General features: G+C 42.9%; 1 protein-coding gene across 1 annotated transcript in view; it reads left to right on the top strand.

The window, feature by feature from the left end:
- Window positions 1-15206, top strand: part of Atp7a (ATPase, Cu++ transporting, alpha polypeptide) — a 122433-nt gene that overhangs the window by 39649 nt on the left and 67578 nt on the right. Inside the window, exon 2 of the mRNA XM_013028901.1 lies at window positions 14549-14693. Within this exon, the coding sequence (XP_012884355.1) occupies window positions 14574-14693 (120 nt within the window). The 5' untranslated portion in view covers window positions 14549-14573. The remainder of the gene's footprint in view (window positions 1-14548; window positions 14694-15206) is intronic.

The raw sequence follows: 15206 nt of genomic DNA, 5'->3' as shown, positions 1-15206 counted from the left end.
ATGGGCAGGATAATGCGTACATTTCTTACCAAGCATTGCAGCCTCCTCCTTTGTTTACCCTTCACATCCCTTCCCAGCCTCCCCCCTCCCCCCCATGGTCCCGATTTCTTAAAGTTGCTTCGCATGCATATTTTGGCTATAATTTTATGATGATTCATCTTTATTAGCTGTTTCTAAAGCCATCCCTTTTGTTTTTTTTATATAAAGAACACATCTCTTATATGTTTACATACTTAATTAAGTTGCACAATTCTGAGAAATTCAGTGGGTACAGTGAACTTCCGGGCAAAGGTAATTAGTAAGCCAACAGTCCTGGTGGGAGTAAGGGAGTGTACATTTCATAGCAGCCACCTGTAGTAAGCATGCTGGGGGAACCTAAATATTGAGCAGTAGAAGGAAGGTTGTTTAAGACCTGTCTGCAGGGGCTGGGAATGTGGCTTAGCCTAGCATACATGAAGCTCTGGATTTGATTCCTTGGTACTACATAAACAGAAATAGCTGGAAGTGGCTCTGACTTCAAGTGGTAGAGTTAGCCTTGAGCACAGAGAGCTTCAGGGACAGTGCTCAAGGCCCTTAGTTCAAGCTCTAGGACTGGCAAAAAAAGAGAAATGTTTGCAGAAGAAATTTTTTTTTCTCACTTAATGTATCCTGAACCTCTTTCCTGTCTGAAAGGTGAGATTTACGAGTGTTTTTAATGGCTACCTGCTATTGATTATACAAATGTTTGGCTGGGTTCTTGTTTGCATCAACATAAAGCAGTTCTGACTTACCTAAACAGAAAAGAAATTTGTTTGTAGATGATTAGATTGTTTATAAAGTCAACAGAAAGGAATGTCAGTCAAGCTTGGAAAACAAACCTAAAACAAGCCAAGGGCATACCTCAGGAACCACCATTGGCTTTCAGGACTTTTAGCATTGCCATAGCTGACTGCTTTCCCTCTCCCTCCCTTCCACTCTCCCTCCCTGTATCTCCCTGTTTCTTTCCTTCTTCTTCCCCTTACTCGCTTTCTTCATTTATTTGATAGGGTTTTGGTATGGAGGCCTCAAACTCAGAATTGTCCTCAAGTATCTTATATGCTTGCCACCTGTATATCTTCATTAATGAGTTGTCTGTTTAGGACATTGACTCATTCTTTAATCAGTTTGTTTCTTAGAACAGCATATTTAAATCATTAAAACTTGTAAAGACATTTTTTGTATGTTTGATAGGGTAATTAGCATCATTATCCTTGTAGTGGTAGGTTTTATAAACTTGATAACATGCCAGAAATATTTGGTCAATTTTGTCATTTCCAAGCTCATGCCTATAAGCCTAGCTACTCAGGAGGCTGAAATGTAAGGATCAAAGTTTAAAGCCAGCCTTGGGAAGACAGAATGAACAGATTCTTTTTTTAGCTGAATGAAATATGATGATGATGATGATGATGATGATGATGATGATGATGTAGTTGAACAAAGAGTTTGTAATTCCATAAGTCAGGTTATGAGTACAATGATTCCTGATCAATGTCACCCCTTCCTTCCTTCTCCAGATTATTTCCAATTAACTAGTGAAAAGCTGGAAGTAGAGGTGTAGTTCAAGGATATAATGCCATCTATGAGCCAAAATGCTGAGGAAGAGCATGAAGCCTGAGTTTCAACATTGTCATTTATCCTTTCCAACCTTATCAAACTTGTATCATTTTTATAGTTTACCACTTCTTTTTGTTGTTCTTGTTGTAGGTCGTGGGGGTTGAATTCTGGGCCTGGACGCTGTCCCTCAGTTCTTCAGCTCAAGGCTAGCTCTCTACCACTTGAGCCACAATGCCACTTCTGGCTTTTTCTGCTTATGTGGTGTCTGCTTATGTGGAATCAAACCCAGGGCCTCATGCATGCAAGGCAAGCATTCTACCACTGAGCCACCTTCCCAGCCCCTACCACTTCTTTTTTGAGGGTGGGTGGGAATCCTGGAATTTGAACTTAAGAGCCTTACTCTTGTTAGGTGGGCACTCTACCACTTGAGTCAGGATTCTAGTTTAGTTCCTTAACCAGCTATAGCAAATATAAATATATTCCAGTGTTCTCTACATAAATGGTAAGATATTGGTAGTTTTTAGTTTTTTTTTTTTCACACAGCCATCCACTCATTGAGTATGATAATATATCATCCGGCTGACCTTTAGAAAGTTCTACTTTTTTAAAAATAAGTTTTCTTAATTGTGAAAATACTGTATAGAAGGGTTACAATTACATGGGCCAAGGTAATAAGTACATTTGTTATCAAGGATTGTTGCTTCCTCCTTTGTACAATGGGTCCACCTTTTGTTGTTGTTGTTTTTTTTTTGTCATGGAGCTTGAACTCTGGGCCTGGGCACTGTCCTGAGCTTTTCAGCTCAAGACTAGTGCTCTACCACTTGAACCACAGTGCCACTTCTGGCTTTTTCTGGTTATGTGGTGTTGAGGAATCGAATCCAGGGCCTCATGCATGTCAGACAAGCACTCTACCACTGAGCCACCTTCCCAGCCCTTGGTTTTATTTTTTATATGTATTTAATATTTTTATTTTTATTTATTTATTTTTCTCTGGGCCTGGGCGCTGTCCCTCAGCTCTTCAGCTCAAGGCTAGCACTCTACCACTTGAGCCACAGCGCCACTTCCGGCTTTTTTCTTTTTGCTTATGTGGTGCTGAGGAATTGAACCCAGGGCCTCAGGCATGCAAGACAAGCGCTCTACCACTGAGCCACCTTCCCAGTCCCATGTATTTAATATTTTTAAATGAGTGGTTTGGGGGTACTCTTTTGTATTTTTCCCCATGGGGAAAGCTGTAGTTGGTGCTGGTAGGAAGATTGATGGGTCTGGGGTTAAATTGTCATTAATAAAAAGCTGAAACAATATGGAAGCTCTCGATTTGCCTATAGATCCACTCTGACCAGCTTGAATCAGGTGATTGTCTTGATGGGGAAGAAAAACATTCCAACTTCCAGCTTTAAAAATCCAAGATATCAGCTATAGGCACTGGTGGCTCACACCTGTAATCCTAGTACTCAGGAGGCTGAGATGAGAGGATTGCAGTTCAAAGCCAGCCTGGGAAGAAAAGTCTTTGGGACTCATCTCCAGTTAACTCCAAAAAACTGGAAGTGGAGCTATGACTTAAGTGGTAGCATGCCAGCTTTGAGCACAACCCAGGCCCTGAATTCAAGCCCTAGGAGACACTCTCTCTCTCTCTCTCTCTCTCTCTCTCTCTCGATATGAAAAGTCTGTAGTTAACACATAACATGGGAAAAGTAGCTGATTGGTTTGTGGTATCATAATCTAGTCTTGTTTACCTCTGTCTTCCCAAGGGAGCTCTAGCTGCCTTGTCTGACTCTAGAACAGTTGTACACACACACTGAAAGCATGTTTAAACGTGTTTTCTTCCTCTAGTCTATTATGGATCATGGCAGTGGGGTTGAAGCCCTGGGGAAAAGCAAGTAGATTGAGAAATGCCTCTGCATTTCTGGGAAACCTGTCCTCACAGATGTTCTTTACATGGAATCAATATTTTTGAGCATTCTCACCATATTGCCCCCTTCCTTGCTCGTGTTTTATTTCTCTCTTTTGCCATTATTAAGATAATACTTTGCCTATTAAGATAATACTTTGAGGCTGTTGCTAGCTTTGGCCTCCTAAATGGATATGTTTGAATTTTAGCTTCCATTTAATTAATGCCAGTCCAAGGACTTGAACTTAGAGTCTAGTTGCTGTCCCAGAGCTTTTTGCTCAAGGCTAGCACTCTACCACTTGAGCTATCCAACTACTGCCAGCTTTTTGGTTGTTAATTGGCTATAAGTCTTACAGACTTTCCTGCCTTGTCTAGCTTTGAATCATTATCCTCAGATCTTAGCCTCCTCAGTGGCTGGGATTACAGGTGTGAGCTACCAGCACTCAACTACCTTCTCTTTTTAAAAAAAAATTGTAGTACTTGGGTTTGAACTCAGGGCCTTGTGCTTGATAGGCAGGTACTCTACTACTTGAGCCATGCCCACAGCCACATTGTTGTTCCTTAATTTGAATGTTTTGACCTTACTGGTATGAGTATTAACAGCTAATCTTTTAGGAGTGGTCAAATGAAAAGAACAATTATACTTTAAAGCATACACCTGCCCATACCTGCTGTTTCATCAGGAATCCAAGTCCTTTGTTTATATAATAACAGTTGTCTGAGGAAATAAATTAGACTTAATATTTGGGAAACAGGTTAAGTAATAAGATTAATTTTCATTTTAAAGGCTTACACAATTTAAGGAATGCATTATATCAAGTAACAGAGAAGCTAATGCTTTCCCGTTTGTTTATAGTTTACAGGTGGTAGTGATTTTAAATAAAAAGCAAGTAGGTAGAATTAAATTGATATGGAAAAACTTGTGTAGATGCCCTGAAGGCAGCTAGGACAGTGTTGCTTGCATACCTAGAAATGATCCATATATTTAACAAAACAGGCAAGTTTTTTTTTTCTTTGTGGGTTGTGGGGCTTGAACTCTGGGCCTGGGTGCTGTCCCTCAGTTCTTCAGCTCAAGGCTAGCTCTGTACCACTTGAGCCACAGCGCCACTTCTGGCTTTTTCTGTTTATGTGGTGCTGAGGAACTTGAACCCAGGGCCTCATGCATGCGAGGCAAGCACTCTACCACTGAGCCACCTTCTCAGCCACAGGCAAGTTTTTGTAGCCCTGGTATAATAGAATTGGAGTATTTAGGCTGTTTTAAAATGTTATCATTGCCTGGCACTGGTGGCTCACACCTGTAATCCTAGCTATTCAGGAGGCTAAGATCTGAGAATCTCTGATTTAAACAAGGCAGGGCAGAAAAGTCTTTGAGACTCTTATTAGTGTGACTAATATTGTGACTCTTATTAGTCACAAAAATCCAGAAGTGGAGCTGTGGTTCAAGTGGTAAAGTGCTAGCCTTGAGCACAAAAGCTCAGGGACAGCAGTTAGGCCCAAAGTTCAAGCCCTAGGACTGGCAAAAAAATTATCATTGATCTTGATGAATTATTTCAGTTTTGGTAACTCCTGGAGGTCAAGAGGATTATGGTTCAAGGCCAACCTGAGAACAATATTAGACTCCATTTCAGCAAGGTAGTTGGGCATGGTGCCTTTTATTCCAGCTACCCAGGAGGCCTAAGTAGGATTGTGGGCCAAGCCAGTCTGGGTGAAAACTATGAAACTATATGTGAAAAATAACTAAAAGCAAAAAAGTCCTGGAGGCTGAGGATGTGGCTTAAGTGGTAGAGCACCTGCCTAGCAAGCATGAGGACCCTGAATTCAAAACCTAATACCAGGGCTGGGAAAGTGGCTCAGTGGTAGAGCGCTTGCCTTGCATGCCTGAGGCCCTGGGTTCAATTCCTCAGCACCACATAAGCAAAAAGGAAAAAGCCAGAGTGGCACTGTGGCTCAAGTGGTAGAGTGCTAGCCTTGAGCTGAAGAGCTGAGGGACAGCGCCCAGGCCCAGAGTTCAGGCCCCACAACCGGACCCCCCCCCCAAAAAAAAAGAAAGAAAGAAATGTACTCAAAAAAAAAAAACCTAATACCAAAGCATTATAATAAATGGCATACAAATAGTGGAAAGGATCCTATAGCCTTTTTTTTTTGTCAGTTGTGGGGCTTGAACGCTGGGCCTGGGTGTGGTCCCTGAGCTCTTCAGCTCAAGGCAAGCGCTCTACCACTGGAGCCACAGCGCCACTTCGTTTTCTGGTGGTTAATTGGAGATAAGAGTCTCATGGACTTTCCTGCCCAGGCTGTTTTTGAACTGTGATCCTCAGATCTCAGCCTCCTGATTAGCTAGGATTACAGGCATGAGCCACCAGTACCCAGTCCCTATAACATTCTTATTTGTGCACAATATAGCCTATAATAGCCACTGATGTAGTTGATTTTTCCCTTTTATTGCTCTACAACTTCATTCCATTACTTCTTCCTTTCAGCTCCTGTATTTGGAGGTTTTCATTTGCCTGAGTATCTTTATATTTTGATTAGTACTATTTGTACATATGTGTACATACAAAAACAGCAGAAGGCATTATTTTTTTTTAATTTTATTTTATTTGTGAACATACTGTACAGAGGAGTTACAATTACATGGGCAGGATAATGCGTACATTTCTTATCAAGCATTGCAGCCTCCTCCTTTGTTTACCCTTCACATCCCTTCCCAGCCTCCCCCCTCCCCCCCAATCCCAATCCTTCTCCTTCCCCCCCTTCCCCCCTCCCCCCCCACCGACGTTGTAAAGCTCGTTTTGGACATGACAACTTGTACTTCTCATTGTTGCAACAGGTCCACCTGTATCCTTAAACAACTGGTTTTTCCCCATCTCCTCCACAAGTATGGAAAATGAACCGTTAGATGTGTATTTTAATGTTTTTTTCTTTCAAGCATGTGTTTCTAATGTATTTATAAGATTATCTCTTTGTTGCTTTGTATGTCCCTCCCCCACAGTATAACCCCTGCTTTCACTATATTTGATGGAAGGCATTATTTTTATGTTTTGTTTTTTTTTTGTCGGTCGTGGGGCTTGAACTCGGCCTGGGCGCTGTCCCTCAGCTCTTCAGCTCAAGGCGAGCGCTCTACCACTTGAGCTACAGTGCCACTTCCGGTTTTCTGGTGGTTTATTGGAGATAGGAGTCTCACGGTCTTTCCTGCCTGGGCTGGCTTTGAACCGTGATCCTCAGACCTCAGCCTCCTGAGTAGCTAGAATTACAGGCGTGAGCCACCAGCGCCCGGCTATTTTTATGTTTTTAAACTTTTGTATTCTGCAATTTTTCCTCAATTCTGTGGGATTTCTCCCAGTTGCTGCTTGTAGCTCTAGTTCAGTGTTTCTCAGCTTTGGTGCTATTGGCATTTGGGGCCAGATGAGTTTTCATTATGACAACTTTTCTTACCCATTGTAGCAGTGTCTCTAGCCTCTACTCACTAGATGCCAGAAACTCAGGATAAAGATATCACCCTGATGTAGGGCAACTCAAAATGTCTACAGGCTTTATCAGATGTCCTGTTGTTGTTGTTTTTTTTGTGTGTGTGTGTGCCAGTCCTGGGGCTTGACCTCAAGATTGAGCATTGTCTCTGTGCTTTTGTGCTCAAGGCCAGTGCTCTACCACTTGAGCCACAACTCTACCTCTGGATTTTTTGTATTTAATTGGAGATAAGAGTCTCACAGATGGGCTGGGAAGGTGGCTCAGTGGTAGAGTGCTTGTCTAGCATGTATGAGGCCCTGGGTTCGATTTCTCAGCACCACATAAGCAAAAAGAAAAAAGCCGGAAGTGGCGCTGTGGCTCAAGTGTGGTAGAGTGCTAGCCTTGAGCTGAAGAGCTGAGGGACAGTGCCCAGGCCCAGTGTTCAAGCTCCACGACTGACCAAAAAAAAATAAAAAAGAGTCTCCAGATTTTCCTGCCTGGGCTGAGAGTGATTCTCAGATCTCAGGCTCCCGAGTAGTTGGGAATACAGGTGTGAGCCACCAGTAAGATGTCCTGTTCATGGCAAAAACCAAAGGGGTAAGAAGTATTAAATTAGTTCCATGCCTCTTCCTAGTGAGAGGCACCACTACCCTTGCTCATTCATTTTAACTACTCTATTATGATTCACTATATTATCTCACAACCTAGTTGTCCATTTTCTTGTGGATGGATATTTAGGTTATTTCCAGCATTAACTATTAAGAGTACTGTTGCATTGAACATTTTGCTCATCTCAGATGTGACAAGGGCTCAGTTGTGAAAATGTTGAGTTCTACTTTATCAGATAACATTAAAAGTTTCCATAATTGTACTAATTTGCAATAACCAGACAAATAAGAAAGGTTTAGCTGGATGCTGGTGACTCAGGCCTGTAGTCCTACCTAGTCAGGAGCTTGAGATCTGAAGATCAAAGTTTAAATCCAGCCACAGAAGACAAATCTGAGAGACTCTTATCTCCAATTAATCACCTTGAGCATACAAAAATATGCTCAAGGTAAGTACCCAGGCCCTGAGTTTAAGCTCCAGGAACAGCTCCCCCCACCACCCCCCCTGTCATACACACACTTGAAAAAAGAACTCAATTTTACTGTGTGACAATTAGAACCTCTCACAAGCATGGGGACTAATTATTTTAGGGGAATTGAAAACTAATGTTTGAGCTTCTGTGATCAGCCTTAAGATGTTTTGAGCAAATTAGTCTTCATACAAATCATATTTTATACTGGCTTTGTGCAGTTTGTTTCCAAACCCGAGGTGAGGTTGTGGTCACAGTGCTGCTCTTCCTCTTGGCAGAGATCTTCATCTGTGTTTAGGGAGTGGCTAAGCATACTCTACTCACCTGAAGTTGTTTCCCTTGGTGTTGGATGCACTTGCTCTCAGAGGCACTCATTACTAATAGCTACAAGCCAGGCTTGTCTCTTTGATATTGTGATTTCCCAAAGCCTTCATCCCTCCCCTCCTTAAAGTGTTTATTCTCTTATTCCGTTTCATGAGTCATTTTGCTAAGTGCCAAGTGAGGTTACATTAGATGTTCCTGGTTTCATACTTGTCTGTTAAACATTTACAATTTGAAAGATCTATTACAAAATCAATTAGAATTGTATACATATGTATCTGTGTAACAGTAGTAGGAGTGACATGGAATTACTCTGAGGTCGTGTGTGTGTGTGTGTGTGTGTGTGTGTGTGTGTTAAAGTCTAAGTAAGTAGGATTTTGAGCTAACAATACAGGCGAGTTATGGAAGCGGAAGGAAATGTATTCACAGTTGATTTGACATGCTTAAACTAGGCTTAGTGGTAACACGATGGCCTGAATGTAATTTTCATTTGGGTTTAGACATTCTGCCTTCTCCAATGTATAATTGTCAGTTTAATAATATATTTGTTTTTGTAGTGGTGAGAATTGAACTCAGGGCCTCACATGATAGGCAGGTACCTGACCACTTGCTCTCTCTCCATACCCCATGACTATTCAGTTTTGTTTTTGTTTTGTCAGTGGTGGGGCTTGAACTCTGGGCCTGGGTGTGGTCCCTCAATTCATCAGCTCAAGGCCAGTGCTCTGTCACTTGAGCCACAGCATCACTTCCAGTTTTCTGGTGGTTAATTGGAGATGAGTCTTACGGTCTTTTCTGCCCAGGCTGGCTTTGAACCTCGATCCTCAGATCTCAGCCTCCTGAGTAGCTAGGATTACAGGCGTGAGCCACCAGTGCCTGGCATTAGCTAGTGTCTTTTAATCCCTCAGTGAGCCTGAAATATACTGCAGATACACATCCTTGCCTCATTTGTCCATTATACAATACAGATGTGTGTTGCCAGGTGCTGGTGGCTCACGCCTGTAATCCTAGCTACTCAGGAGGCTGAGATCTGAGGATCGCAGTTCAAAGTCAGCCCAGGCAGGAAAGTCCGTGAAACTCTTTTTTTTGGGGGGGGGGTCCTGTCCTAGAGCCTGAACTCTGGGCCTGGGTGCTGTCCATCAGCTCTTCAGCTCAAGGCTAGTGCTCTACCACTTGAGCCACAGCACCACTTCTGGCTTTTTTCTTTTTGCTTATGTGGTGCTGAGGAATGGAACCCAGGGCCTCATGCATGCAAGGCAAGTGCTCTACCACTGAGCCACCTTCCCAGCCCAAGTCCGTGAAAGCCTTATCTCCAATAAACCGCCAGAAAACTGGAACTAGCACTATAGCTCAAGTGGTAGAGTGCTCGCCTTGAGCTGAAGAGCTCAGGGACAGCGCCCAAGCCCAGAGTTCAAGCCCCATGACCGACCAAAAAAAAACCCAACAATACAGATGTGTGCATGTACATTGCCTGGTCCCCTATAAATAGTTGTTATTTGACAATAAAGAAGATACAATGGTTGCCAAGACAACTGGCCTGGATACTTCAAAAAATTACTTCATGGGGGAAATAAGATAGGATGAAGATGGTTCCAGGATATACAATACAGAACAACCAAGTGCAATGTTGTAAACCTTGACTGGATCCTAATGTGAGAAAAGGAAAGCAATAGAGGCTGCTCTTGGAACATCTGGGAGATTTTCAATACACAATGGGTATTGAATATAATCATTAATATTCTTTTTTTTGGGGTCCGGTCGTGGGGCCTGAACTCTGGGCCTGGGCGCTGTCCCTCAGCTCTTCAGCTCAAGGCTAGCGCTCTGCCACTTGAGCCACAGCGCCACTTCCGGCTTTTTATTTCTTTTTGCTTATGTGGTGCTGAGGAATCGAACCCAGGGCCTAATGCATTGCAAGGCAAGCACTCTACCACTGAGCCACCTTCCCAGCCCCTTAATATTCTTTTTTTTTTATAAAACAGTACTAGGAACTGGGCACTGGTGACTCATGCCTGTAATCCTAGCTACTCAGGAGGAGATCTGAGGATCGAGGTTCAAAGCCAGCTCAGGTAGGAAAGTCTGTGAGACTCTTATCTCCAGTTAACCACCAGAAAACCAGAAGTGACACTGTGGCTCATGTGGTAAAGTGCTAGCCTTGAGCTGAAAAGCTCAGGGACAGAGTCTAGGCCCAGAGTTCAAGCCCCATGACTGACAACAACAACAACAAAACAGTACTTTGTTTTGAAGTCAAGGCCTCCTGCTTGCTTAGTAGTTGCTCTATACCATGAGCTACTTCCCAGCCCTTTTTTGCTTTAGTTGTTTTTCAGCTAGAAGTTTGTACTTTTTCATTTACTCAGGGATGACCTCAGACACCAATGCTTCCTAAGTCTTCCATGTAACTGGAATTGTAGGTGTGTACCACCATCATAGTCTCTCATTGATTTTCTTACCTGTGGTAGTAGTCATGTACTTCTGTAGGAGTCCTTATTTTTTAGAAATGAGTGCTGAAGTATCATGATTTCTAAAACTAAAATTCAAATAGTTTAGAAAAATAGAGCAAATATGTGCTATTTCTGCTCTTAGGTATTACTGAAATATTTCATAAATTTGTAAAAAAGTAGCTACATATTAACATACATTAACTCCACTGGGTGCTAGTGGCTCTTGCTGTAACCTTAGCTACTTGGAGGGTGAGATCTGAGGATTGTTATTTGAAGCTAGACCGAGCAGGAAAGTCTGTGAGACCCCTATTTCTAAATAACTACCAAAAAACCAGAAGTGTAGAGATGACTCTAATGTTAGCACATCAACCTTGAGTGAAAAAGGTAAGGGACAGTCTGTAGGCTCTGAGTTTAAGATTCAGTATTGGTACATGTGCACACACATGTGTGCACATACATGCACACACACACAAAACTGTGCTACCAAAATATTTTCTATTTTATTAATTTATTTTATTGTTATAGAGGTGATATACAGAGGGGCTACAATTATATGAGTCAGGTAATGAGTACATTTCCTTCTGTACAGTATCTTCTGTTCCTTCATTCTCTCTCAATGCCTCCCTCCCTCCCTTCCTGCTCTTCCTCCCTCCCTCCCTTCCTCCCTCCCATCTCCACCCATGAGTTGTGCAGTTCACTTTTATCAGTGTCCAGTGAGTTTCACTGCTTCATTTTTTCACTTGTTTTGTTTCCCTTGAGTTCTGTACCCCCCTGCCCCCCCACCCCCGCAAACCTTCTGATGATATACTTTTTTGCCAGTCCTGGGATTTGAACTCAGGGCCTCGGCACTGCCGCTGAGCTTCTTTTGCTCAAGGCTAGCATTCTACCACTTGAGCCACAGCGCTGCTTCTGGCCAGGGCTTCATGAATGCTAGGCAAGCATGTTACCACTAAGCCACATTCCCAGCCCCCAAAGATGTACTCTTTTTTTTTTTAATTTTTTTTTTGGGTCCGGTCGTGGGGCCTGAACTCTGGGCCTGGGCGCTGTCCCTCAGCTCTTCAGCTCAAGGCTAGTGCTCTACCACTTGAGCCACAGCGCCACTTCCGGCTTTTTTTTCTGCTTATATGGTGCTGAGGAATCGAACCCAGGGCCTCTGGCATACAAGGCAAATGCTCTACCACTGAGCCACCTTCCCAGCCCCAAAGATGTATTCTTGAATGCACAATACATAAGGTAAAGACAGAACCATCAAAAACTACAAACTGAAAAAAAATATGAAAAAAATATCAATACATTCTCCTTGTTGATGTACCTTACAAACATTAGGTGAAAAAATCCAATAACAAAATGTCACATCTTGAATGAATTTATAGGAAATCATCAGTATAGACAAATCCATAGAGATAGGATGTGAATTCATGTCTTCTAGAGGCTCTGAGTAGATGGGAATAGGGAGCAGTTAATGGGTTTCTTTTCGGGGTTAATGGAAATGAGCAAGCACATAGTTATTATGGTTGTACCTGTTTGGGAGTATACTGGACCCCACTGAAAGGTAAAAGGATGAGTTTTCTAGACTCCATTCAGCTGCTATTGGTAGAGGTCTCAGATCCTAGTTGTTTTTGCAGAAGTTCCTCATCATGTGACCTCTCCATATGGCTTCTTATTTATCTCCATGCAAGGCAGATGGCTTCTACTAAATTGGGTGATGCCATTAATGACAAGGAACAGCCTTCAGGCCTGCCTTTTCTCTCTTCATAACCTAATCCCAGAAATCAGAGTTATTGCTGCCATTGTCTATTTCCAAAGTCTGGGGCATGTCTGGGGTAAAAGGAGTTCAGTTCCACTTCTTTTTATTTTCTTTTTGCCAGTCCTGGGGCTTGAACTCAAGGCCTGGGTACTGTTCCTGAACTTCTTTTGCTCAAGGCTCTACCACTTGAGTCACAGTGCCACTTCTGGTTTTTTCTGTGTATGTGGTACTATGGAATCGAACCCAGGGCTTCATGCATGTTAGGCAAGCACTCTACCACTAAGCCACATTCCCAGCCCTGGGTTCTACTTCTTGAAAGAAAGATTGAGAAAGTTAGTGGACAGACAATAGTCAGTGAAAAGAATAAATAAGTAAATTATGCACAAAGTTAGAAAATGGTGAGTTCAGTGACACACACATGCATGCACACACACACACACACACACACATGCACGTATGTGTGCGTGCATGCATGCACTCTTGTCCTGGGGCTTAAACTCAGGGCCTTGGCACTGTCCCTGAGCTTTTCACTCAAGGATAGCACTCTATACCACTTTGAGCCACAGCTGCACTTCTGGTTTTACTGGTGATTAATTGGAGATGAGTGTCCTGGATTTTCCTACCTGGGCTGTCTTCAAACTGTGATTTTCAGATCTCAGCCTTCTGAGTCACCAGCACCCAGCTATGAAAGATATTCTTTTCCTTGTCAGTCATGGGGCTTGAACTCTGGACCTAGGTGCTGTCCCTGAGCTCTTCAGTTCAAGGCGAGCCCTCTCCCATTTGAGCTATAGTGCCACTTCTGGTTTTCTGGTGGTTTATTGGAGATGAGTCTCATGGACATTCTTGCCTGGGCTGGCTTTGAGCCGTGATCATCCTGATCTCAGCTTCCTGAGTAGCTACGTTTACAGGTGTGAGCCACCAGTGCCTGGCTGAAAGATATTTTTAAAAAGATAGAGGCAAAAGGCAAAAGGAGTCAAGGGTATGTGTGCCAAAGGGCTATAAATTTTAATTCTAAAAATTTTAATAAATTTTTTGGGTCCGGTCATGGGGCCTGAACTCTGGGCCTGGGCGCTGTCCCTCAGCTCTTCAGCTCAAGGTGAGCACTCTACCACTTGAGCCACAGCACCACTTCCGGCTTTTTTCTTTTTGCTTATGTTGTGCTGAGGAATCGAACCCAGGGCCTCAGGCATGCAAGGCAAGCGCTCTACCACTGAGCCACCTTCCCAGCCCAAATTTTAATTCTAAATAAGTTGCTCAACATAGGCCTCAGTAAGAAGGTTAGATTAGAGCCAAGACTGGAAGTTTAGGAAGTTAGCCAAGCAGACATCTGGAAGAATAAAGAACCCTACAAGGGGAAGAGCTAAAGCAGAGGCCCTGAGGCCAAGTCCCTGGGGCATGAGTAAGGGCTCTGGAGACATTATGAGTGGCACCTAGAAAGATTTAAGGATGGGATTGGAGGTCAGTGAACACAAGTTCAAGTGGGCTTGTGTAGGTAATCAGCTAGGACATTGGTTGCTGTTGGATAGGTTTTGGCATGCTTGGTTGGATCTTCATTCTATCTACTTCCAACATTAAGCGAATTTATGTATGGGAAATGAATAGGAAAGCATTGATGAAGTATTTGTTATTTTTATTAGGTGTTATGCGGTTATTTTAGTTAGCTATAGAAACAAGTTATTATTATTATTTTTTGCTTTGTCAAAGGTGAGTAAAACTTTTTCCTAAGCAAGGATAAAAGAATGCTGGTCATAATTTTAATTTAATTTTTTTTGCCAGTCCTGGGGCTTGAACTTAAGGCATGGGCACTATCCCTGAGCTTCTTTTGCCCAAGGCTAGTGCTCTACCACTTGAGCCATAGCATGACTTCTGGCTTTTTCTGTTTATGTGGTACTGAGGAATTGAACCCATGGTTTCATGCATGCTAGGCAAGCGCCCTACCACTAAGCCACATTCCCAGACTGGTGGTCATACTTTATATTAGCATGCTTTCAGCTGGGGAAGTATGAGGAAAAATTGATGAGCAAAATTCTTTCCATGGCTAAATTAACAAGATTTTTTTTTAAAAGACAGGAATTTAAAGAAGAAACAGAAATGGATCCAAGCATGGGTGTGAGTTCTGTCACCATTTCTGTAGAGGGTATGACATGCAATTCCTGCGTTCGGACCATTGAGCAGCAGCTTGGGAAACTGAATGGTGTTCACCACATCAGAGTAAGTTTCCCTGGAAATCAGTGACATTGACTAGAATCCCATTAGGAGGTTGCTTCTAACATTGGAACAGAACCAGGCATACTGACACATTGGCAAGAATGACTGCTACACTCCTAATCTTGATGCTAAAGAATTTTGGTTTGTCCTGTTAATTCCCCCCTTTTTTTTGGTGCCAGACCTGGGGCTTGAACTCAGGGCCTGGGTACTGTCCCTGAGCTTTTGTGCTGAAGGCTAGCACTCTAACACTTGAGCCACAGCTCCACTTCCAGCTTTTTTTTGGTCTGTCATGGGGCTTGAACTCTGGGCCTGGGCATAATCCCTCAGCTCTTCAACTCAAGGCTAGTGCTCTACTACTTGAGCCACAGCTCCACTTCCAGTTTTCTGGTGGTTTATTGGAGATAAGAGTTCCATGGACTTTCCTGCCCGGGCTGGCTTTGAACCGTGATCCTCAGATCTCAGCCTCCTGAGTAGCTAGGATTACAGGTGTGAGCCACTAGCTCTTCACTGACTTCT

This window comes from Dipodomys ordii, unplaced genomic scaffold (genome assembly GCF_000151885.1).
Source record: "Dipodomys ordii isolate 6190 unplaced genomic scaffold, Dord_2.0 Scaffold116, whole genome shotgun sequence".
NCBI classification, from domain to species: domain Eukaryota; kingdom Metazoa; phylum Chordata; class Mammalia; order Rodentia; family Heteromyidae; genus Dipodomys; species Dipodomys ordii.
Note: the sequence above shows the minus strand (reverse complement) of the source record. Positions and strands in the feature narration are given on the sequence as shown.